The sequence below is a fragment of the Trachemys scripta genome, chromosome 8, assembly GCF_013100865.1.
Source record: "Trachemys scripta elegans isolate TJP31775 chromosome 8, CAS_Tse_1.0, whole genome shotgun sequence".
In the NCBI taxonomy this organism is placed as follows: Eukaryota; Metazoa; Chordata; order Testudines; family Emydidae; genus Trachemys; species Trachemys scripta.
The window spans coordinates 56,151,038-56,176,858 of NC_048305.1; the positions used below are offsets into that span (position 1 = coordinate 56,151,038).

The following is a 25,821-nucleotide window of genomic DNA, read 5'->3' on the forward strand; positions in this document are numbered from 1 at the left end:
ATACTCGTGTGTGTGTATATTATTTATATATATAAATAAATGTCTTTTGTCTGGCAAAAGGTTCCAGGGAAATTTCTAACTCCCTTATTTACATTAATTCTTATGGGGAAATTGGATTCGCTTAACATCGTTTTGCTTAAAGTTGCATTTTTCAGGAACATAACGTTGTAGTTAAGTGAGGAGTTACTGTAATTTATACTTGCAAGACTCTATCCTGCGAAGCTGTGACTCTGAAAGAGATTTGGGGTTTGTGATGGATAGTCACCTGAACGTGAGCCTCTAATGTGGTACTGTGACCAAAAGAGCTAATGTGATCCTGGGTTGCATAAACAGGGGAATCCTGAGTAGGAGCAGAGAGGTTATTTTACCTCTATATTTGGCACTGGTTTGATCAAATGATGAAATACTTTGTCCAGTTCTGGAGCCCACAGTTCAAAAAGAATGTTGTTGGTAAATTGGAGGAGAGGGTTCAGAGAAAAGCCATGAGAATGATTAAAGGACTAGAAATCATGCCTTTATAGTGAGGAGCTCAGTCTATTTAGCTTAAGAAAGATGAGGTTGAGCGGTAACTTGATTACAGCCTATAAGTATCTGCATGGGGAACAGGTACTTGATAATGAGCCCTTTGCTCTAGTAGAGAAGGTGTAACACAATCCAGTGGCTGAATCTAGACAAATTCAGACTGGAAATAAGATGTAAATTTTTGACAGCGAGGGTAACTATTGGAGCAGTTTGCCAAGGATCATGTTGTATTCTCCATCACAGACAATTATTTAAAATCAAGATTGCATGTTCTTCTAAAAGATATGCTCTAGGAATTATTCTAAGGACCTTCTGTGGTCTGTGTTATACAAGAGGTCAGATGATCAAAATGGCCTTGGAATCCTTGAATCTATGGACCAGGACTCCATTGTGCTAGGCTCTGTACAAACACAGAACAAAAAGGTGGCCCTAGCCACAAAGATCTTACTGTCTAAGTATAAAACAAGAGATGACAACAGATGATTATAGACAAATGATGTACAAGGGCATAATGATACAATATTGGTAAGCATGATAGTGGTCTCAGCAAACAAGTGGCCTAACCGTGGTCATCTTTTTGTAAGTGTCATGGCAAAGGAGAATTATAAGGTGGGATTTGAATGAGATAGTTTTGCAAATGTTTATGGGATGCCCCTGAACATGAGGGGCTGGATGGGAATAACCACAAAGTGCTTGTTTCAAAATGTAAAACAAGTGGACAGTGGAGGCTGGCTTCATGGTCTGATTGGAGGTAGGAGCTGACGTCTTGCTAGTGAATGAAAAGTGATAGGTGGGGTAGAGAAGGGCCTTGAAAGTAAAGACAAGGAACTTTGTTTGTGTAATAGAGATGGGGAGAACCACTGAAGTGATGTGAAGAGAGGGGTGATGTGGTCGAAGTGATGAGGGTAAGAAAATTATCTATGCACCAGCATTCTGAATAGTGATGAGCCAGGCAGGGCCAAAGAAAAGGATGTTACAATAATCAAGATGATGAGAGCATGGATATGAGGGCTTTTTAATCTGTGTGGATGGATAGAAAAACCTGGATCTTACAGATGTTACGCAGAAAGAATTGGCAAGATTTAGATGTAGTCTGGTTATGAGGACTTAGAGACATCTCAGTCAAATATGATGTCCAAGTTACAGGCTTCAGTAACTGGCAGGATGGTGGCCTTGTTCAGAGTTTGAGAAGGGAGTTGGGGATTAAGAGCTAGCTCTGTTTTAGTCATGTTGAACTTGATCTGATGGCTAGATATTGATGATTTCTGGGAGATAGCTCTGTTGTAAGCTTGGAGTAAATTCTAAGCAAATGTGTACCCTAAAAGCACTACAGCAGCTGTCGTGCTGTACTACTATAGTGTAGACTCTTACTACAGTGATGCAAGGGATTTTTCCATTGCTGTAGTAAATCCAGGAGGCAGTAGCTAGGTTGACAGAATATACAGTATGATGTTAGGTTGACCTGATGGAGCATCAGACCTGGTCCCTGTGCACAATTTGTCTAAGGCCTCCACACTAGGGAAACTTTTCGTCTGTTGCTAACTTATTCAGGCTCATTGAAGTTAGCAGTGTTGGAAGCCCCAGTCTGGATAGGGTGCTGGCTACCACCACAATGGTGGTGAGTTCTTGGGAAACTGCCTCCATTGTAGAGAAGACTTCAGAACTTTTACTCATTTCAGGAAACTGTTGATACTCTGTTTGTATGATTGTGTCCAAACATTGTCGAAACTCTGTTCTAGAGTAGATAGACGCTTCTAGGAAGCAATTTGGGTAATGTATATTATTTATCTACCGGTTTCTTTGTAGAATATAGGATATGCATGTATTGAAAGATCTGTAATCAGTTATACTTTGTTTTTCTTTTGTAATCCAGGTCTGTTTGTATGCTGTTGCTCACTTGTTCCTTGTGTTTTCTTAAAATGTAACAGAATACAGTGAAGCAAATACATTGTAATAGAGTAGATGGCCAGTTTGTTTGAATCTAGCTAGTCAAAATTTGAATGCATCTAGCGATAGATCATAGTAACACATTCTTAATTGAGTTTATTTTATTTTACTGCAATTTAGTGGTTCCTGTTAAAGTTTTTAATTTTTTTTTCTTTTTTCAGAAATCAGAAGAGACCGGAATCTGTAACATAAAAAGACAGCTAGAATTTCAAAGGTAAATGCTTACTTTGTCACTAAACACAACCATTTAAAAAAAAACAACAACAACAGGATAGTGCTTAGTATTTTAGCAAAAATACTGGTTTTTTTACTTGTGCAGTGATGGAGAATTGGGCCTTCTTAATAGATTAAAATATTTCCATTTGCATTCATGAATGGACTCTGCCTAAGTCAGTCAGGTTGTGATGGCAATTAAGAGATGAGGTCCTTAAAATTTCTTTTAAAATTCACTATAAATTTGTGCTACTTCACACTGAACAAGAGAGGAATGGACCCTTCCACTGTTCCCTGGAAACTAGGGACAGTGTTATCCTCCTCATTCTAAACAGTGGGCCTCGTAATAAGAATGTGTCTGTGTTCAATGTTGTTCTGTAGATGTCAGCAGAAGTACTGAGCATGGAACAAAAGCAGAATGTACAGTAGAGAGCCATAGTGTAATTTAGAGGAGGATTTTGCATTAAGTATATTATCTTTCATTTTCCATTTCTGTTGGCTCTAGGTAGCCCCCAAATCAATCCAGTTGTCATAATGTTTGGGGAGATGTTCAGCAAACAAGTAAAGTGCCTGAACCCACTATTGCTTATTGCTAAAAGCAGCCAAGTCAGCAGGCTGTAAAGTGGCCATGTAGCAAGCGCAGCTTGACCAAGGCAGGAGGGGAGTGGGTTTTGAGTGCCACAGAAAGGGCAGCTTGACCCCATGTCCTTCCTGATAAGAATTGTGTTGAAGTTGCTGATTCACGCATTTTAGAAGAGAGGATGTGCCCTCAGGAATGTGTCTAACAGGGTCTCGAGGCTCCAAACTATGGGGAAAAAGCTACACTTGGTTAATCAACAATAATCAGAAGAAAACCTCTTGCTTGACCATTGAAACTGCTAGCTTAACAAATTTTCTTTAAGGGGCATGTCATTGTGTTACTAATGTATAAAATAAGGGGGAAAAGTTTGAGGTAGTGGGACTCTTTGGGACTGGACTCTCCCTCTGGATGCATCTTGTGTTCTCCACCAGCAGACGGGCTGCCGCTGTGCCACTCGAGAGCCACACTCAACTTCGGTAATTATTGAGGGTTGGGGTGTTTTACTAACCTGTTGCAGATGTGTGTAAGTGCTTGAGACTAAGTAAAGTTTAGCTTTAAGTGAAAGCACTCTTGTGTTGTCCTGTTTGTGCCAGCCATCTATTGGTCAGACGGCTGTGTCTCCCCTGATTTATTTCCTGACACCACGTCACACAGAGTAAAAGTTGCCAAGAGCTTTGGGTTGAAAGAACCCTGGGTAACAATAACCACTTGATGCTTCAAGTAATTTTCAAGGTTACAGGCACTGAGAAATTGTGGAATGGCAAATGTGCTCTTTGACTGACTTGTGAATTCATATGTTAAGTGGATTTCTCAGTTATTGTTGACTAAATGTTTATACTCTTATGATAACTAATGGGCCTATTAGGATTTCTATTAACTACATTTTCAGTAGTTTTTATTGGTCTCCGGTGGAACAATATTTGACTCTATTTTTGAACATGTTGAACTATAATCATCTTAGCATATCTTGGGGCTCATTTGCAAAGGGGGCATCCTCTCTCTCTGCCCCACCCGCCTTCAATTTGTGCTAGACAGAACTCTGCTTTTGGCTACCCCTAGCATGACTGAAGCATGGTGGGTGACTGTAACTGTGGTGAACACAGATGCAAAAAGTGTTATGGGCATAAATATTTGAAAACTATTACACACCCTAATGTTGCATCATGTGGTTTTTAATAAAAATAAAAAGACTGCTACAGACATTTTTGCCCTGATTTAAGAATCTCTGTTCAGGGCTGAAATTGCAGTGCATGCAGTAGCTAGACTTGGGTCTCATCTACTTTATAAGTACTACCTGGTTACTGCACTATTCCCCACAGTGCAGACAGAACTTGAGGGCTATATCCTTGGATTTCAGCAGGTTCAGCTCTGGAATATGAACAGCATTTTAACCAATCTTGCCTATGCTATAAGACTGAACAGTGTCTTAACAATGTTGAGGTCCCTGCCATATTGTAATCATTGTACCGGCTGGTACAATGTAGACAGTGACCTTACTGTTACCTTTTTTTTGGTCAACATTTGGCAAATTAAGAAAATTATGCAAGATGTAAAACCAGTGAGAGCAAAGCATGTCCATGAGAAGCAAAAATATCTCTCCCCCGCCCCCATCCCCAAACTCTCTTAAAGGATTAATGTTGTCCTGAATTCAGAGTAAATTAATGAAATTTCAAATGCTTAGCAGTAACTAGCTGGGTGAAGAAGTACAGTAACAGTCTAGTGCAGGCTTCTCTTTGTTGATTTTAGTCATGTTAAGCTATATTGTAACATTTTTTTATAATGTAACTTCCATTTATGTAACATTTCTGCAGATTCAAAGTACATAAAGATGTTCAAGAGAAGAAACAAAAGCAAAGTTTCTATGTTCCACAAGGCACTATTGAAGGGTTCCAAGGAGAGTCTTCAAATGATACCAAAACAATCAGTGCTGTTTTGATTGAAACTGAGAAGCGAAAAAGGATATCTATACAGTTTAAACATAATTATGTTAAACATGGAAGAGAGAAAAGCCAAAATGATTCTGGTGTGGTTCCTACTAGCAGGGAAATCTGTAAAACAGACAACTATTTTGACAATGTTGGAACAGGAGGGAAAATGGTGCGGCATAGTTTTGCAATCCAGAAGGACAAGCTGAGGAAGAAGAAGAAAGACAAAACTGAGCTCAGTAAACTGAAGGCTAGAGTTGAACAAACTATGTTGGAGACGTTCAAGGTAGCTACCTTTCCTACAGACTTGCTAAGTAAGAAGTTGCATGAATCAAAAAAATTGAGTGATGATTTCAGAATTCTGAAAAAGCCCTCAGACACCTTTCCAAAGACTGCAGGACATGGCAATTTCCCCACTAATATATCACACACATCATTGAAGACTTGTAAGAATAAAGAACACCTAGAAAACTCTAAAGAACTATCTAACGAAAATCACCATGATACTAAACATGTACCATTATTTTATTCAACTGCAACATCTAAGGGATGGCAGTATCTTAAAGAGAAAAAACAGCATCCTGATTCCAGCAAAACTTTTAGCTCAAGAACTGAAGGAAGGACCTTTGAAGCCATACAGTTACATTTAAGACAGGTAAAGTAATAAACTCCTGGGCAAGTTAGTAGCGGACAAATGGACTGTGTGTGGGTTTTTTTTTTTTTTTGAAATGGTGGTTTCTAGACGACACTTTATATCTTCTCCCTCTGTGTATGGAGACGTAGGCTTAAGTTTGGCCACAACTAAGAAGAATTTGTTGATCCCAACCTCATTTATACAAGACACTTATCTACTTTTTTTAAAGCATCTTAACATGTTTTTTGTATCATTATGATTGTGCTAACTTAAATACGTACCCTCTGCTCTTTTCTATATGCACACTGCATTCTTAACTCTTTATAATATTACTGCAAAGATAGTATTTGGATAGAACATTAATTTTATCGTCCGGTCACAAAGAGAACTTCTTTAAATTAAAGTTTGTCATCAGGGAGCAAGTGCTTGAATTCTTGTAAATGTCATACTTCTGGCATTATTTCTCAACAGAGCTCTGAAGTCCCATGCCCTTCTGCCTCCCATCAAGCCATTCACATTACAGAGACAGACCAAGAGGTTTGTGATATTTTAGTTTAAACAACTGTATCCTCAAACTGTGACATTCTGCACTGTTGCTATGCCGCTTCATTCCTAGTGGCCCAGGAATCTCTTGCATACTAAAAAGTCCAGTTAGTTTGTTACGCCTGTCAAGGGCTTTCTGAAACAAGTTTACATGGTACAACCTAGTTTTAGACTTGCTTCCATGTTGGAAAGTGGGGTCAGAATATTTGGTTGCAAATCCCACCAACTTTACTTTCCAGCATCCCTTTACTTTTTTTTAGTAAAGAAATAGAGCAGTGACTCTTAACCTTTCCATACTACTGTACCCCTTTCAGGAGTCTAATTTATCTTGAGTATCCCCAAGTTTCACCTCACTTAAAACTACTTGCTTACAAAATCAGATATAAAAAGACAAGTGTCACAGCACACTCTTACTGAAAAATTCCTTACGTTCTCATTTTTAACATATAATTATAAAATCAATTGGGATATAAATATTATACTTACATTTCAGGGTATAGTGTATATAGAGCAGTATAAACAAGTCATTGTATCAAATTTTAGTTTGTACTGACTTGGCTAGTGCTTTTTATGTAGCCTGTTGTAAAACTAGGGAAATAGCTAGATGGGTGGATGTATCCCCTAGAAGACCTCTGTGTACTCCTGGGGTTTGCGTACCCCTGGTTGAGAATCACTGAAATAGAGCAATGTTCCTAAAGAACTGTTAGCAGAGCACTTTTGGCCTCTGTAGTAAGGAACAGATCAAGCCTGTTAACTATTGGCTAGAAATGTGGTCACAAATGAAACTTTTAGGCCATACCTTGGACTTCCTATATTTGGGTATAGGCTGCAGATGCTTGTACTCTTAAATTTGCTGCACCAGTTAAAAATTGACTAATGCTAAGAACTGCATGAAAACATCAGCAGTGATACCAAAGATGCCTGTTCCTGTCAGACAACTTTTTAAAAGAGCTTATCCACCTCTTATTTTATGTATTCATGTTTTACCATAGATGCAAATAATAGAGGAATTGCATGCTGCTCGTATTGACAAAAAGATAGCTTTGCCAGTCGTGCAGACTTGTGGAGAATTGACAAGTATGGAAATAGATCTTCCAGAAGAGAATGCAGATATTCCGGCTGGTATGTCATCTGTAAAGTTGTCAGGAGGCTTCTCTATCTGCTTCCACACGGACAACTTTAAAAGTAATAAGTGACTTAAGAAAGGAATGCAAAAGAATGAATTGCTGTGTGTTCTCTTCTACAGCAAGTGCTACTTCTGGTTTGAACCTCTTGATAGTGATTGACACCAACATAATGATTGGTCACCTTCAGTTTATCATGACTTTGAAAACTAGAGATATACCAGGTATGTGGATGCTTTTACAGCCCCTATAGAAAAGGGACAATCAACAGGTTCATGTGTTTGTATAGTAAGCTCTTCAGACTATGGGCTATACCATGTGTGCGTGTGTGTGTGTGAACAATGTCTAACACACTGTACTGGAATGACATAATGGAAAAATAACTTCATACATATTGAGGCTAACTCTCAAACACAGCTCCTTAACAAGCTATCCAAATCCCACATTTGGACACTTAGATTTTCACATGTAAATGCCTGTTTGTGAGAGTCTAAATTCAGAGTGTAGGCTTCCTATTAATGAAACTGGCATCTGAAAACAGAGCCTATTATGTACATATCTACTCTAATGAAAACTGAACTTTTCTGCATACATAAAAGTTTTAGGAATCCTTGCTTTCTAAAAACCCTTAGGTCTGGTTCTACCTGATACTGACTTTTTATAGCATCTAGTAAGAGTTTTTTACCTGAGGTAAGGGCAGAGTAGGGACTTAAGCATCTGATCCATTATTAATAGTAAGTATCTTGCCCTTCTATTGCACCTTAATACAAAGATCTCAAAGCACTTTGTTTAACCCTCATAACACAGCTGAGGACACAGGAACAAATTATCCCATCTGTAAGATAAGTATTATCAAGGCAGGAAAAAAGTTTTCAGGAAAAAAAATTGAGGTCGGAGCTGGAAATAAAACACCTGGAGTTCTGACATCTAACCCCTTGCTTTCGGTACTGCCTATAGTATGTTGCTGAATTCTAGATCTGTACTGCTAGAGGGACTAAGACTGCAGATACCAGCATGCACCAGTGAAGTACATCAGGGTGCTTCTAACATTCTGAGCTAATGAATAGTGATTTATAATGCAAACCAATTGGAAACATAGTCCCATTATGCTATAATGTATGTGGTGTATATCTATGTAAGTGCCAGAGATAAAGAACGGGGCCAATGTATATCGCATTGACAGAACAGTCATTCACCTTCTAATCTATTTATTGTGTCTAGTATATTCCAGTTTCAATGACAAAGTTTAGTACATATTTTTAATTTTTTTTTTAACAATGTTCATTGAAAATGTAGGACAGTAAAACTTTTGTCCAGTGTCCATAGCATTTATCACTGAGATAGTGTTGTTGGATGATAGTCTTTGCAAACCATTGTTGCCTTTATTAATTAGAATTTGGTTATATATATAATGACCATCATTTGTGAACATAATATCAGTCTTCCCTTTTTCTCTACTGCTCAGTGACTTTTTTATTTTATCATCACACAGTGTGGCATTCATTGTGTGGCAAACAGCATGACAGGATTACCACAACAATTATGCCAAAATATGGTACAGTAATGTGCTAAAAATTGTTCACTGATTACTCCTCAACTTTGCATGTCATCACTTTTAAGATAACCCACTGAATGAGTGTGTATATTGAATTTAACATTAAGGAAGCTAACTTCTGTTTGGGTTTTTGTGTGTGTGTTTTTTTTTTAATTTTAAACTTAATCCTTCTGTATACAGATGAAATGGGTCTTGCCCAGTAATGCAGAAATGTGCTAATACACATAAACCTCGGGAACTATGTTCACGTTAAAATGGAACCTACTGTAGTTCAATTGGCAGTTTTTAAAAAAAAAAAAAAATTGTGTTTTCTAGGCATTGGCAGACTTGCACTGATAATTCCCTGGGTGGTTCTACAAGAACTGGACAACTTGAAGAAAGGCAAAGTACTACAACATGTTCGGCACAAAGCTGTCCCTGCAGTTGAGTTCATCTACACTTGTCTCAAAAACCAAGATTCAAAGCTGTGGGGGCAATCCATGCAGCTTGCCTCTCAGAAAATATGTAAGCTATGTACATAGTTACATTTATTTCTGGGTTGAATGGTCCTCACAGCTCCACTAGTGTGAGCATCAGCATCTACTTCTGGGCTTAATATAATCTTCACTTTTACCTTTGCAATTTCCCTATTAAAATTGACTAACAACTTTCAGTGGCCATCAGACTTATTCACTATGGACCTGATTCTCTACCCTGTCACACCAATTTTATACTGTTAATTGATGTCAGAGTTATGCTGGCATAAAACTGGTGTAATGGAGTGAAGAATCAGGCCCTATATATTTCTCAATCTTTTGTGATGGGTAGGTATCTTTCTGAGTTATCAGAAGACTAACATCGCCTATATTTTTCAGCATGAACCTATCAAATACACCTTAATCAGTAGTAAAAGATTTTTTTGAACAGATTTAGTACATGGGTAGTTTATAATCAAAACTAGTACTTCACTCCCTACCGTTTTATCGATAAATTTTGTTTGTTACAGCGTTATCAATTCTAGCTGTGTCTCCACTTCATAAACAGGCTGTGGGGAGTTACTTCATCCTACCAAGCTAGGTATGGATTGCGTGTCTTCTTCAGTTGGTGACTGCGACCTAGTTGATCAGAGCTGTGTAAGCGACTCGCCTGAAGTTGCAAAGCAAGAAAGCAGCAGTTTCTAGTAGAACTCAGGAATTCCTGTATCCCAGATCTGTGCTTAGACCACACTACTTCCCGTTGCTTGAACAAATACAGTGTTTGATTACAGTATCTTAATAAATATATTAAGATGCTGCTTATGAAGCCTGATTATTTCTGAATATATTGCCATTGTGTTTACTAAATTTGCAGATGGATTGAGTGATGAAAACAATGATGACCGTGTTTTACAATGCTGCTTGCAGTATCAGAGTCTTTTCCCTCAAGCTTTTGTCATACTGTGCACGTGAGTTACATCTGCATCTCATGTTTTGTTTTCAAGTCTGAGATTGCTGAATTCTGTGTGTGGGGAGGAGACTACACACCCATCACTTTTAGATGTGATTGAAATTTTTTTTTGTTTTTGTTTTTTAAGAAGCAAAATCACTCGATATAATTCCTTTGTAGTATAAAGGAATAATTAAAAACACTCTTCTAACCATAACACTTTAAGTAGAGTTAATTCAAGTTCTTAATTTTCTTAAAACTGGAATTTGCTAAAAAACAGCTGCTTATATTACTGGTGCTGCATAAATTAACTGAAGACTTAATAATCACATTTTGGGCAGAGATCTGGTTGTACATAGATATTTGGATTTCATACATAGTGAAGGTGGTGGTTGTATGTATTACAGCGTGTATGGATAGGGATTGACTTTGTTCTAATTCTCCTGCTGATTTTTGTGACTTGATTCTAGCTTTGGCTACACTAGGAATTGAAACTTCATTTTCAGCTACTGATCTCCCTGAAGGGATGTTGAAAAGGTTGTTCGAGTGAAGACTGGACAAAATCAATACCATTTTAGAAAGTGGAAATGAGTTCTCTAATGGGAACTGGTTTAATTTGCCCAAACTTAATGTGTGGGAGCCAAATTAATGTTTTCAATGGAAACCTAGGCCTGGTCTACACTATGAGTTTAGGTCGAATTTAGCAGCGTTAAATCGAATTAACCCTGCACCCGTCCACACAACAAAGCCATTTTTGTTGACATAAAGGGCTCTTAAAATCGATTTCTGTACTCCTCCCTGACGAGGGGAGTAGCGCTGAAATTGACATTGCCGGTTCGAATTAGGGTTAGTGTGGACACAATTCAACAGTATTGGCCTCCGGGAGCTATCCCACAGTGCACCTGGTGACCGCTCTGGACAGCAATCTGAACTCAGATGCACTGGCCAGGTAGACAAGAAAAGCCCCGCAAACTTTTGAATTTCATTTCCTGTTTGCCCAGAGTGGAACACTGATCAGCAAAGGTGACCATGCAGTGCTCATCAGCACAAGTGACCATGCAGTCCCAGAATTGAAAAAGAACTCTCCCATGGACCGTATGGGAGATACTGAATCTGATCTCTTTATGGGGAGATGAATCTGTTCTATCAGAAACTCCGTTCCAAAAGACGAAATGCCAAAACATTTGAAAAAATCTCCAAGGCCATGATGGACAGAGGCCACAACAGGGACTCAACACAGTGCTGCGTGAAACTTAAGTTGCTGAGATAAGCATACCAGAAAGCCAAAGAATCAAATGGATGCTCACGGAGGGAGGGGCGACTGACGACTGTAGCTATCCCACAGTTCCCGCACTCTCCGAAAACCATTTGAATTATGGGTTGAGCTCCCAATGCCTGAAGGGTCAAAAACATTGTCGCAGGTGGTTCAGGGTATATGTCGTCAGCCCCTCCCTCCCTCCCTCCTGTGAAAGCAAAGGGGAAAAAAATAGTTTCTCGCCTTTTTCCAGTGTCACCGTATGTCTACTGGATGCTGCTGGCAGACGCGGTGCTGCAGCGCTACACAGCAGCATCCCCTTGCCTTGCAGACAGCAGACGGTGCAGTATGACTGGTAACAGTCATCGTCATCCCGTGGGTGCTCCTGGCTGACCTTGGTGAGGTTGGTCGGGGGCGCCTGGACAAAAATGGGAATGACTCCAGGTCATTCTCCTCTTTAAGTTTTGTGTAATGGAGATTCAGTCCTGCCTGGAATATCATGCCATCTGGAGGCTTCTGCCTCAGGCTGCTCTCTCAGTCGGCAGCATCGCGCAGTCACGCCTACCCCTTGCTCCCAGGGCTCATAATCAGATACTTAGACCTCTACATTTTGCTGTAAATAAAAAAATAAAACTGCCATTTAGAACTGTCCCCCAACATACATATCCTGGGACATTTTGTATTTTACCAGTGTCAACCAAAGGCCCACACACAAATGGAGATTCAGTCCTGCCTGTGCTTCTATCCTAGTGCTTATCACAGACTCCCATTTTCAGCTATAGGCTGAGCAAGTGCAGAATGGTGGTTCACTCTACTTTGCTGTAAGCCAACCATCCTCCCCTCCCCCTTTGATCTCTCCTTGCAGAGGCAATAAAGTCAGTGTTGTTTCAAATTCATGCATTCTTTATTACTTCATCACACAAATGGGGGGAGGGGGATAACTGCCAAGGTAGCCTGGGAGGGGTGGGGGAGGAGGGAAGCAACGGGTGGGGTTGTTGTAGGGGCACCCCCTAGAATGGCATGCAGTTCATCATTTCTGCAGGATGTCTGGGGCTCTGACCCGGAGCGGCCGTTTGCCTCTCTGGTTCTTTAGTAGGCTTGCCTGATATTCTAAGCAGGACAGACTCTCCATTAGACAAAACTTAAAGAAGAGAATGACCTGGGGAGTCATTCCCATTTTTGTCCAGGCGCTCCCAACGGACCTCACCGAGGTCGGCCAGGAGTACCTATGACAGCAGCAGACAGTACAGTATGGCTGGTAACAGTCTTTGCTAACTTGCAAAGGCAAGGGGATGCTGCTGTGTAGCGCTGCAGTACCGCGTCTGTCAGCAGCATCCAGTGACAGTGAAAAAAGGCTGAATGGGTTCCATGGTTGCCGTGCTATGGCGTCTGCCCGGGCAATCCAGGGAAAAGGGCGCTAAATGATTGTCTGCCGTTGCTTTCACGGAGGGAGGATTGACTGATGATATTTACCCAAAACCAACCGTGACAAATTTTTGGCCCCATCAGGCATTGGGAGCTCAACCCATAATTCCAATGGACGGGGGAGACTGTGGGAACTATGGGATAGCTACCCACAGTGCAATGCTTCGGAAGTCAACGGTAGCCTTGGTACATGGACGCACACTGTTGAATTAACGTGCTTAGTGTGGCCGCATGCACTTGACTTTATACAATCTGTTGCCAAAAATCGAATTCTGTAAAATTGGAGTAATCCCGTAGTGTAGACATACCCCTAGACAAACATGAGTATGGGGAGATTGTCCATAATGATTCCATGTTAAGTTAGCATAATCTGAGTTGAGATGACTCTTGTATTGTGCAGTTCTGTTAAACTCAGGCTGTGATTTATACGCTAAAATTCATCTATACTCTTTTTGGCTTCTTACAGCCTCATGAGTAATAAAGATTCTCCAGCTGGAACTTGGGTAATTTTGTTGTATTAGGCAGAACAGAATTCAGCTCAGTCCATCACGTCTTCATTGGGTGCACAGCAGGTTGGATTGACTTAAATCATTGGCTTAAATCTTGTTTTTGCATTTGCATTTCTTAATTCTTTTTTGGGTGCTTGCACATGTCCATTCCACTTAAGTGTGTGCCAGTGCACGGGAGCTAGAGAACATTTCCCCATAGTGGTACCCATCTGGGCAGCTCATGTGCCCTCCGTGTACCGGTGCTGCTTAGCGGGAACATGAAAGGCAGGGATGCCCCAGTGCCCCTGTTTCTTCTCACCGCCTATGACTGGTAGTCAGAGCAAGTGTGAGCTCTTCATGTTTTCTCTGTGTGTTAGTTACTTAGTTAGTTAGCTATTCCCATTTTAGGTTTCTATTTACCTATTCTTTTGTCTTTGTTTTGTTGTTGTTGAGCTTTGCTCTATACTGTGATATACTGAAGTCTTTTTTCCTTTAGAGGGCTAAATGGTCAGACTCCCTTAAGGATAAATCAAGTTCTGAGGTTAGGAGGTGAGGTGGTCCCCTGTACTGTATTCCTGCAGTGTTGAGTTGTTGACTCCAGCATCTCAAGGGGCTCTGTCAAGACAGACTCCATTGCCTACTTCATCTGTGGCACTGGTTTCTGTTCCCTAGGCTATATTGGTACATAGGTACCAACTATGTGTTAGGCATATGCAGTGGCACAGGACCTCTTGTGCTTGTCAGTGCCAGCTTCACCTCTCAGGCAGGATAACTCCCAGGTACCAGATCTGACAGCTTTGGTACCAACCCATGTGGTACCAATTGTGCAGGACAATGTAGAATTGCAAATCCTCAGGTGCTGCTTGCCAGATATGATTATTCAAATTGGAATGCAACGTCTAAGTCTCAAGACAAGTTACTAAACAATGTCAAAGAGGAATTTAAGGTGTTTATTAATGAGGGTTGTTTGGTTACCCAGCCTTCTCTACAGGCTTCACTGGATGAAGCAGACTCCGCAGCTCCACTGATGGCAGTGGCATTGCTATACGTTGTGCTTCGTGGCTGCAAGCACTTGGTATTCCGACTGAAGTGCAACATACTATAGAAGGCTTGCCTCTGAGGGTTCAAGTCTGTTATCTGGCAAAATTGCTGAGACTCTGCACTCTTTAAAAGATTCCTCGGCAATCCTGAAATCTTTGGGTATTTACACTCCTGCTATAAAAATGGGAAAGGATTGTGGCATAAGTGGTCTTGCCTAGTGGTCACAGCTAGGCTGAGGTCTGCCTAGCAGGAACAGTAGTTACCAGGCAGGAATTGGAGGAATTGCAAAAACTAAGTTCTGTAAGCAAGAGCCAGGGTCAGAGTCAGGCTGGGATCAGAGATCAGAAGTAGTACAAGGCTGGAATCAGGAGGCAAGAGTCAGGGTCAGTCAGGCTGCAGTCAGAGGCTGGAGATCAGAGGCTGTAGCAGGCTAGAGTCAGGAGGCAGGAATCAGGGTGAGAGTAAGGCTGGAGTCAGACACAGGAGATCAAGCAGAGTCTGGCGTTGCAGCAGGCTGAAGTCTGTGAGGTTGCCCAGGCCACTTCCTGGGGCAACCCATAGAGTTAAATAGGGCACTTGGCCAATCAGAGAGGTGCAGGGTACCATCACTCTGGATCTCTTGGGCAGTATTTCCTGTAGCGTTTACTCTCCATAGGGCTCCCTGGCTGTGCCTCTGGATGGTCTCCCAGTGGCACGGTGAGAATTTTATAGCCATCCCAGGCTCTGCAGACCAGGGTTCTAGTCCCTGGGTCCTTACAAAGAGAAAACAGTTTCTGCCTCAGGTGCATCAGAGCTATCCATCATACTACCTGGTGAGGGAGCCCAACACTTCTAAAAGACATACATGACAAGTTCCAAAGGAGAAGACCTCCATCTCTGCCTCCTACATCTGTGACAGTGAGACAGCTGTCAGTTTCCAAACAGTCTGTCTGACTCAGTTGAGAGCACCAAACCACTTAGAGAGTTCCCTTCCCTTTTGGCTGCAAGTTGTACTGCTTGGAATCATGTTGTCAGACAGGTGGGTTCTAAGCATGATGCAAGTGGGATATATTCTACAAATCACATCTATTCCACTCTCCCATCCACCTTTCCTATCTCTTTTCAGGGATCACTCTCCTAAGACTGTACTAATTCAGGAAGAACAGTCTCTGTTGCTGTTAGGAGGCATTTCTTCTATGGCCCCTACATCAAGAGAGAGGATTTTATTCCTAGTATTTTCTCATTCTGAAGTCCAAGGAAGGCCTCAGACCCATTCTGGACCTGCAGAATCTCAAGCAATTCATAAAGATAAAATTTCTAATGGTTACCCTATCCTCTATTATCCCATTCCTATCTCTCAATGACTGGCTTGCTACCCTTGACTTAAAGGAGGTATACTTCCTTGTGGCCCTTCACCAGAGTCACAGGAAGTTCCTAACATTTGTTCTGGCAGATATCCATTATTAGTTTACATTTCTTCCATTTGGCTTGTCCTCTGCCCCTATTCTGAGTTTTCACAACGTGCGTGGTGGTGGTGGCAGCACATGTTCAAAGGGTGGGCGTTTAGGTGTATCTTGAATAACTGGTTGCTCCCTGGACAGTCCAAGAACCAGGTGGAAGAAGGGGTGCAGAAGGTCTTGTCTCTTTCAAGTTTTAGACCCGCTAATCAACAAAGACCAACCAGATCTCACCCCTGAAAAGAAGATAAAATTTGCAGTTCTTGATTCAACCACAGCAAGGCCATATTTGTTTCAAGCAATACACAATCTGTGCTCAGAATTCCAGGCGCATTCCTGTGTACAGTGAGGAATTGCAAGAGACTTTTAGGACACATGGCAACTTGCACATATGTGATCCAGCATGCCAGACTTCACCTTAGGGTCATGCAGAGGTGGTTGAAGTCAATTTACCATTGCTCCCGACATCCGCTGGGCATGCTGACTGAAATACCTGCAACTGTTCTCTTTTCTCCCTGAATTGGTGGATGGACTCAGTCAATGTAAGCACCAGGGTTCCCTTTACTCCTACTCTACCATCAGTGACTCTAGTCACAGATGCTTCATCCTTGGCTGGGGAGCACATCCTGTGAGCTTACAAACTCAGGGTCGGGACCTCTTCCTCTATATCAATGTCAGGGAGCTTTGGGCTATACACCTAGCCTGTCAGATATTTCTCTGTCATATAGCTGGCTGCTCCATGCAGGTTCTCACAAACAGTGCTGTGGTGATGTTTTACTTTTACAAACAGGGAGGGGCCACATCTGATGTCCACTACTTCTTGGTGAAGGGTCTTTTGGAATTTCTGCATCAAGAATGGAAAATACCTGTAAGTATTTCATCTCCTGGGCTCTCAATTCACTAGCAGACTGACTCAGCTGGTCATTCAGCAGAGGCCATGAGTGGCCCCACATACCTCATGTGGCAGAGTTAATTTTTCTGAATTGGGATTACCAGACTTGGATCTGTTCGCCACCCACCAGAACAGGAAGTGTCACTAATTTTGTTCAAGGGGAGGCCTCTGCCCAAGGTCACTAACGGCTGCCTTTCTGATGTCAAAACAGAAGACTTCTTTATGCTTTTTCCCCCACCCCAACAGTGCTGAAAGTAGTGCCAAACTCAGACAGGACCATGCCATTCTAATTTTGATAGTGCCTGCCTGGTCTGGTCAATGTTTGTTCTCAAACCTATTGAACATCTGTTCTTGGGATCCAATTCCCTCCATACATAATCTGATAGGATCATAGTCAGATTTTGAATCCTGTTTCAGCCTGCATCTCACTGCCTGGATGCGCTCAGTGGTTAGATCATCAAAGGTTTCCCTGTTTTGGTGGCAGTTCAGACTGTGCATTTTGCATAATGGAAAGTCATCTACCAGATGTACATTATTTCATGAAATAGAATGACTTTCTTTGGTCCAGGCACCTGATACAGAGGCGGATTAACGTTTTGTGGGCCCTGGGCCAGAGCAAGTGGCGGCGGGGGGAGGGGATGCCCCACTCTGTTTTGCCCATTCCTCCCCCCCCGCTGCAGCCCTGCAACCCATTTGCTCCTTTCTGCCCCTCCAAGACTGGAGAAGCTCTGTCTCTTCCCCCTTCCTCTCCCCCGGCCTCGGGCCTGCAGTGGGGAGAGCGAGAGCTCCGGGCACAGGGGCTTCCCCTGCCTGGCACTTCTGCCCGGGTGCGGGGGCTTCACCTGCCCCACCTGGTGGCCAGGGCTCCACTGCCCGTTGACCCAGTGGCTAATCCGCCACTGAGAGTACCTCATGGTCCAGTGCTCTTATTTAGGTGAATTTGGATTACTGCCTTCATCTAAAACAGATGAGCCTGACCGTTAGCATCAAGGTGTACTCTTAATTATCTCAGTGACTAGCCCACCTTTAGGTGGCAGGTCTGTATTCTCCAATTCTATGATTATATCAGATTTTTGAAAGGTTTGGACAGACTCCCTTCCCTCCTGTGTAAGATCCAATCCCTTCCCGGCATTTGAACTCAGTTCTTTCAGGTTTGATGGGACCTCCTTTTGAACCCATGGCACGTGTTCATTGTCCCAGCTCTCAATTAAAGTTGTGTTTTTATTAGCTCAGCTATGAGAGTTGCTGAGCTGCGAGCACTGATGGCTGACCCTTCCGATATGACTTTTTATGACAGAGTGGCCTTACATCGTCACCCCAAATTTCTTGACAAGGTGGTTTTGGACTTTCATTTGAACCAGACTGTTTATTTGCTGACATTCTTTCCCATTCTCACAAAGATGAAGAGCAGCTACAGACCTTGGACATTGAAAGAGCTTTTAGCTTTTTACTTTGTCAGAATTAAGGAGTTTTGGGCATCTCCTCCGCTGTTTCTTTCATTTACTATTGTATGAAAGGGAAATCAATAAACCTCCCAGACAATCTGCTCCTGGATTTTCACTTGCATTTTCTTGTTACCATATTGCCCATGTATCTCTTCCTCACAACGTGTTAGCCCACTCTGCAAGGACTAAGGTGGCTTCAACAGCTATCCTGGGTCATGTTCCTATTACTGACACTTGCTAGGCTGCCACGTGGTCTTTGGTTTATATGATGACCCTTATGCCATCTCCCCTCCAGAGATGATACTAAGGCCTTGTCTACACTATGAGAGTAGTTCGATTTTACTTAAATTGAATATTTGGAATCGATATTGCAAAGTCGAACGTGTGTGTCCACACTAAGGACAGTAATTCGACTTTGTGAGTCCACACTAACGGGGAAAGCGTCGACATTGGAAGCGGTGCACTGAGGGCAGCTATCCCACAGTTCCCGGAGTCCCCGCCGCCCATTGGAATTCTGGGTGGAGCCGCAAATGCCTTCTGGGTAAAAAAAAAAAGGGGCCAGGGTGCTTTTGGGTAACTGTCGTCATCCGTCCATCACTCCCGCCCTCCCTCCCTCCCTGAAAGCGCCGGCGGGAAATCATTTCGCGCACTTTTCCAGTCATTGACAGCGCGGACGCCACAGCACTGTGAGCATGGAGCCTGCTGCAACCATCGCTGCAGTTGTGGCCGCTCTCAACGCCTCGCAGCTTATCATACAGGTTGCCCTGAGGCAGATGCAGAAAAGTCAGGCGAGGAGGCTACGTCAACGCGGTGATGGCCTGAAGTCTGAGAGTAGCACAGACCTCTCAGAAAGCAGGGGACCCAGCGCCGAGGACATCACGGTGGCAATGGGTCATGTTGATGCTGTGAAACGGCGATTCTGGGCACGGGAAACAAGCACTGAGTGGTGGGACCGCATAGTGCTGCAGGTCTGGGATGAATCACAGTGGCTGCGAAACTTCCGCATGCGGAAGGGAACTTTCCTTGAACTTTGTGAGTTGCTGTCCCCTGCCCTGAAGCGCAATGACACCCGGATGCGAGCAGCCCTGACTGTCCAGAAGCGAGTGGCCATAGCCCTCTGGAAGCTTGCAACGCCTGACAGCTACCGGTCAGTCGCGAGCCAGTTTGGGGTGGGCAAATCTACCGTGGGGGTTGTTGTGATGCAAGTAGCCAAGGCAATCGTTGATGTACTGCTGCCAAAGGTAGTGACCCTGGGAAACTTGGAGGCGATCATAGATGGCTTCGCAGCGATGGGATTCCCAAACTGCGGTGGGGCCATAGATGGAACTCACATCCCTATCCTGGCACCGGACCACCAGGCCAGCCAGTACATTAACAGAAAGGGCTACTTTTCCATGGTGCTGCAAGCACTGGTGGACCACAGGGGACGTTTTACCAACATCAATGTCGGATGGCCGGGCAAGGTTCATGACGCTCGTGTTTTCAGGAACTCTGGTCTGTTTAGACGGCTGCAGCAAGGTATTTACTTCCCGGACCACAAAATAACTGTTGGGGATGTGGAGATGCCTATAGTCATCCTCGGGGACCCAGCCTACCCGCTAATGCCCTGGCTCATGAAGCCCTATACAGGTGCCCTGGACACTGAAAAAGAACTCTTCAACTACCGGCTGAGCAAGTGCAGAATGGTGGTGGAGTGTGCTTTTGGACGTCTCAAGGGGAGATGGAGAAGCTTGCTGACTCGCTGTGATCTCAGCGAAACCAATATCCCCATTGTTATAGCAGCTTGCTGTGTGCTCCACAATCTCTGTGAGAGCAAGGGGGAGACCTTTATGGCGGGGTGGGAGGTTGAGGAAATTAGCCTGGCTGCTGATTACTCACAGCCAGACAGCCGGGCGATTAGAAGAGACCAGCGGGAAGCGCTGTGCATCCGGGAGGCTTTGAAAGCAAAGTTCCTGAGTGAGCAGGGTAACCTGTGACTTTCTAATTTTGTGTACAGAGAAGCCTTCACCCCACTTCCAACACACGTTTCAAAATAAAAATAGTTCTACTTTGTTAAAGCACACCGTTTTCTTTAATACTGTTTTCGCGGGAATTTTTTAAAACTGGGACGCAGACTGTGGTGCGGAGCGGGTGTAGTGTAGTCGCGCGAATGCAGCTTCTAAACTCAAGGACTGACAGGCTCCGCTGCGGTGGGATGGTTCTTTCAACGGAGCCTGTCACCCCTCCTGATACGGACTGTGTGTATGGGGGGGTCTATGTGAGTTTGTGGCAGGGGGGGGACGGTTACAGATCCCCTGCTGTGTGGCTCTGTGATCCTGCCTAAGGATCGCCGCTTAAGATCTCTAACTGCCCTCCCCTGACACAAAGTCACAGAGCAACCCACCCCCCACCACATAACATGAAAAGAACCTCCCAGACTAACCAGGGTAAGTAGTCACTGCATCACTGCACTATGTATGTGCCCTGCTGCTGTGCCTGCCCCCGACTATGTACCCTGCCAAAGGTGACTGTCCTGTCCAATTACCAACCCCCTTTCCCCCCCCCTCCAAAAGAACATGATGGAAACAGTAGTTAACAGAAACATATTTTTTATTATCAACTACACATGGGACTGGGAAGTGAAACTTGGACGGGGGCTTGTGTCAGGCGGGAAGGAAAGAACTTGTCAAACTTTGGGGAATGAGAGCCTTCTGCTGCTCGAGCTCTCTGCAGGGGTGGAGTGAGAGTTAGCAGGGACTCTGCCGCCTCTCCTTCTGTGCACTTTGGGTGAAGGGAGTATGGGACTTGGTGGCGGGGGAGGGCGGTTAGAGATGGACTGCAGCGGGGCTCTGTCCTCCTGCCTCCGTTCCTGCAGAACATCCACAAGGCGCCGGAGCGTGTCCGTTTGCTCCCTCAGTAGTCCAAGCAGGGTTTGAGTCGCCTGCTGGTCTTCCTGACGCCACCTCTCCTCCCGATCCATGTTGGCTTGGTGCATTTGGGACAAGTTCTCCCGCCACTGGGTCTGCTGTGCTGCCTGGGCTCGGGAGCAGGCTATAAGCTCTGAGAACATGTCCTCCCGTGTCCTCTTCTTCTTATGCCTAATCCTCCCTAGCCTCTGGGAGTGTGATGACAGGCTAGGTTGTGAGACAGTCGCAGATGGGGCTGTGGGAATGGGAAAAAGGGAGTGAATTCCTCAGAAAGATAAATGTAGTTGTGAACAAAAAACATAGTCTTTCTCTGTGAACAGGACCATGCACAGCACCTATCACATGCGCACTCAGCACAAGGTCGAATTCTCGGCCTTCGCATTCAGTGTCTGGGGTTTTGCAGAGCACTTTTGAGAACCCTGTCAGGACAACGGAATTGCTCTTGCACGCAGACATGGTAAGCCGTAGATTCGTGGCAGCTTAAAACTTTAATATTAGCAATGGCCTCATTTCACATTGAAATCAATGTCGGTCCCTGCTGCCAGCAATCCGGCAAGCAGGAAGTCTGCTCCTGTCCCACACCCTCGCGGCTGTCCCCGGGAACGATCCCTTTCGGCTGACCCTCTCCCGCCTCCACCGCGTGGCTGCAAACCAGCGGTTACAGTTCTGTAAAGGAACGGTAAAGCAGTCCCAACACTAACATTCCCCTACCTCATTCAAAGCAGGTCATCATGAGCGACATCACCCTCATGAGGATCTCTGAGAGCGACAGACAGAGAATGCTCCGGGAAAGCCTTCAAAGACCAGGGCCGTATGCCGCCATGCTGTGCCAAGCAATGATTCCGGAGTACTTGCTAGTCTCGTGGCGCGGCAACGTGTCCTACTACGGAGGACCCAATAAGGCCGCTCTCCCCAAGAACCTAATGCAGCGGATTTCAAATTACCTGCAGGAGAGCTTCCTTGAGATGTCCCAGGAGGATTTCTGCTCCATCCCCGGACATATAGACCGCATCTTACTGTAGCTGCAGTAGCAGGGACTAAACAGTAGAGCGGCTTGGGCAGGACAATCATGCAAAACCGGACATTGCTAGATTTTTTTCAAATAGTTGCACTGCCCATGACTGAACCGTTAAGTTAATCAAACTAATCATGAGAAACCCATTTTTTAAATTGTTAATAATCATGTTCTGTTACAAATAAATGTTTAGATGTTTACAACACTTACTGGATGATCCTTCACCAGATTCTGTGTCCGGGGTAACGGCTGGGGAGGGTTGGTAGGGGATCTCTGTAAGGGTGATGAAGAGATCCTGGCTGTCGGGGAAATCAGCGTTGTGAGCGCTGTCGACTGCCTCGTCCTCCTCATCTCCTTCCTCATCTTCCCCGTCCGCTAACATGTCCGAGGATCCGGCCGTGGACACTATCCCATCCTCAGAGTCCACAGTCAGTGGTGGGGTAGTGGTGGCGGCCGCACCGAGGATGGAATGCAGTGCCTCGTAGAAACGGGATGTCTGGGGATGGGATCCGGAGCGTCCGTTTGCCTCTTTGGTCTTCTGGTAGCCTTGCCTCAGCTCCTTGATTTTCACGCGGCACTGCGTTACATCCCGGCTGTATCCTCTCTCTGCCATGTCTTTAGAGATCTTCTCATAGATCTTTGCATTCCGTCTTTTGGATCGCAGCTCGGAAAGCACGGACTCATCGCCCCACACAGCGATGAGATCCAAGACTTCCCGATCAGTCCATGCTGGGGCCCTCTTTCTATTCTGAGATTGCACTGCCATCAGTGCTGGAGAGCTCTGCATCGTTGCCAGTGCTGCTGAGCTCGCCACGATGTCCAGACAGGAAATGAGATTCAAACTGGCCAGACAGGAAAAGGAATTCAAATTCAAATTTTCCCGGGGCTTTTCCTGTGTGGCAGTTCAGAACATCCGAGCTCTTACTGCTGTCCAGAGCGTCAACAGAGTGGTGCACTGTGGGATAGCTCCTGGAGCTATTAGCGTCGATTTCCATCCACACCTAGCCTAATTCGACATGGCCATGTCGAATTTAGCGCTACTCCCCTCGTCGGGGAGGAGTACAGAAGTCGAATTAAAGAGACCTCTATGTCGAACTAAATACCTTCGCGGTGTGGACGGGTGCAGGGTTAATTCGATCTAACGGCGCTAACTTCGACATAAACGCCTAGTGTAGACCAGGCCTAAGTTTGGGAGAATAGTGGTGCAGTCCTTGTTTAGGTAGACAGTGATACCCTCCTCCATCAGGATCTGGTTGGGAGTTACCTAAGTAGAATGGACAAGTGCAAGCACTCGAAGAAGGAAAAAAGATATATGCCTGTTCAGTAATTGTTTAACATGTGTTACGCGTGTCCATTTCATAACCTGCTGTTCTCCCCTCTACACTGGAGCCAATACATATGGTGGCTTCTGGTATAAGAAGGAACTGAGGGGGAGGTTTGGATGGCTCTGCTCTTTAACCTGTCACCAAGCAGTACAAGTGCCTGATGGGTATTGCTATGGGAAAAAGTACTCTGGCACACTGGTGCACAGACAACTAAGTGAAGTGAACATGTGCAACTCCTCTTGAGCAACAGTTGCAGAACAGGCATGCAACTATTTTTTTTTTTTATTCTTCCTAAGAGAGGTCGATTCTCATTAACCTTAAAACACATTGATTTGCAACTACATAGAACCATCACACTAAACTTGTGCTTCTTTTTGCCACTCTGGATGATGCATTGAATCAATACACATTTAAGCAATTATATAGCTTAATATACATGTATTCAGATTTGTAGTTTTTTTTCATTTTTATGATCTTAGAAAATGGTGAATGATGCATTTCTTATTTGCTAGAGCATTAGTTTTTTTACTTGTGATTTGTGTCAAGCTGCATTTGAATGGAAATTGAAATTCAATTAATGCACAAACAGCATTTTAAAATTGGTTTTACTTAATTAAAATCTTTTGAATGTGCTGGATGAAAAATCTGTTTTAAATGCAATACATTTGATACTTAATTAAAGAAAGCATTCTCTATAGTTAGTGACTAGAAACAATCAGTGCCATTATGTCCTTCAAGATTTTAGAACTAGTAGAACTCTTCCTCCTCCCACCTTGTTATCCTCTTCCAATCTATGAATAAAAAACAAGCTTTCTTGCTTTTTTTTTTTTTTTTTTTTTTCCCCAATTCCCAAGTGGTTTCTCACCTTTTGAATGAATTAGTCATTGACCTGAAATATTCTCTCAGAAGAGGCTACTACTATCAAAAGCTGATTTAGCATTTCAACTTACTCTGGTTCCAGGTGCTTTAGCCAGTGATTTCTACCAGTTTAGTGGTTTGACTTTCATTAAAATTTTAGTAGCAAACCATGTCCTGCTTGAATATTTTTATTTAATTTTAAATTATTTTAATACATTAGAGTAAGTGTAGGTCTTAAAATAAGTTATCAATTAAAATTTATTTTTCTTTTTATTTTAAAAAGAAAAATTGTTTAATTTAAATTAAACTGATTTAAATTTTAAAATATCGAATTTGATGTAAAGACGTGTGGCGCGGCGGGAGTTGTTTTTATTTTTGGCAGTAAGTAAGCAAATATAGTTTGATCTGTTGAGTTAAAAGATGTCAGTGTTTGCAGCTGCTTTTCCAGTGAAGTCCAGGTCTAAAGTGTGGTTATAAAAAAACAAAAACAAAAGAAAAACTTTAATATATTTTGTGTTTCTTTTCAGAATATCTACTTCTTGATTTAGTTATCTCATTTGCTTTCTTACATGGGTACCTTTTTTTTCTTTCGCAGGCAATATGTTGTTTACAGTGAAGCCCTTCAAGATTTATATGGGCTTACTGAAGACAAGTTTGTCAATGGGTTAGCTTTACGATTTAGAATATAACCGTGTTGTTGAGAAGTTAATACAATCAAAACAAAAGTAAATCTCTTTTCATAGGAATGATAAAAATTTATGCAGCAAAGCCCTAGTGAGTGATGTAAAGGCCCTATGCAAAGCAGATTTGGTTAATGCACTCCAGAACCTGAATGTCAACAGCCATCAGAACTGTGTTGGCCTACAACAATCAAAAACAGGTTAGTTTGCATGTGTGCGCCTATTTATAGGGGCCCTGTGAGTCATTCGGAGCATAATTACATTTGCAGAAAATTAAGCTTCTGTCTTCATACACTCAGAACTTCTAGAACATTCACCTTGAGGGCTGACATTTTCCACCTTTGGTCTCTATCCAAAGATGACGTGAGTGTGAAAGTTTGAGAGCTTGAGTAAAACTGTTTCAGTTAATCGAATAATGAAAGTATTAAGTATGTTTCCCAGCTCTGTGTAAATGTGTGCATTAAAACAAAACTTCTAGCCACCTTTTAAAAAATAGATTTTTTAAATAGAGGTTAGCCCCTACACAACTCTCTAACTCAAAAAGGTTTCATACTAAGTCCACTAATAGTTGGATTCCTGAACTAACTTATAAATCTAAGGTCATTCAA

The 25,821-nt window shown here is 43.2% G+C and overlaps 1 protein-coding gene across 6 annotated transcripts in view; it reads left to right on the forward strand.

Moving 5' to 3' along the window:
* The window catches only part of SWT1 (SWT1 RNA endoribonuclease homolog), an 89,372-nt gene that overhangs the window by 9,525 nt on the left and 54,026 nt on the right, over positions 1 to 25,821 (forward strand). For 4 of the 6 annotated variants that reach the window (XR_004646963.1, XM_034780367.1, XM_034780366.1 and 1 more), the window contains 9 exons: positions 2,631 to 2,683; positions 5,074 to 5,842; positions 6,293 to 6,358; positions 7,357 to 7,486; positions 7,611 to 7,712; positions 8,981 to 9,043; positions 9,359 to 9,547; positions 10,373 to 10,466; positions 25,277 to 25,413. Coding sequence is in view for 5 of the 6 variants with exons in the window: in XM_034780367.1 (XP_034636258.1) it covers positions 2,631 to 2,683; positions 5,074 to 5,842; positions 6,293 to 6,358; positions 7,357 to 7,486; positions 7,611 to 7,712; positions 8,981 to 9,043; positions 9,359 to 9,547; positions 10,373 to 10,466; positions 25,277 to 25,413 (1,603 nt within the window). In the remaining variant the exon portion in view is untranslated. Of the gene's footprint in view, positions 1 to 2,630; positions 2,684 to 3,463; positions 3,739 to 5,073; positions 5,843 to 6,292; positions 6,359 to 7,356; positions 7,487 to 7,610; positions 7,713 to 8,980; positions 9,044 to 9,358; positions 9,548 to 10,372; positions 10,467 to 25,276; positions 25,414 to 25,821 lie in introns of those variants that run through there. The other 2 variants (XM_034780371.1, XM_034780370.1) reach the window with 2 other exon arrangements.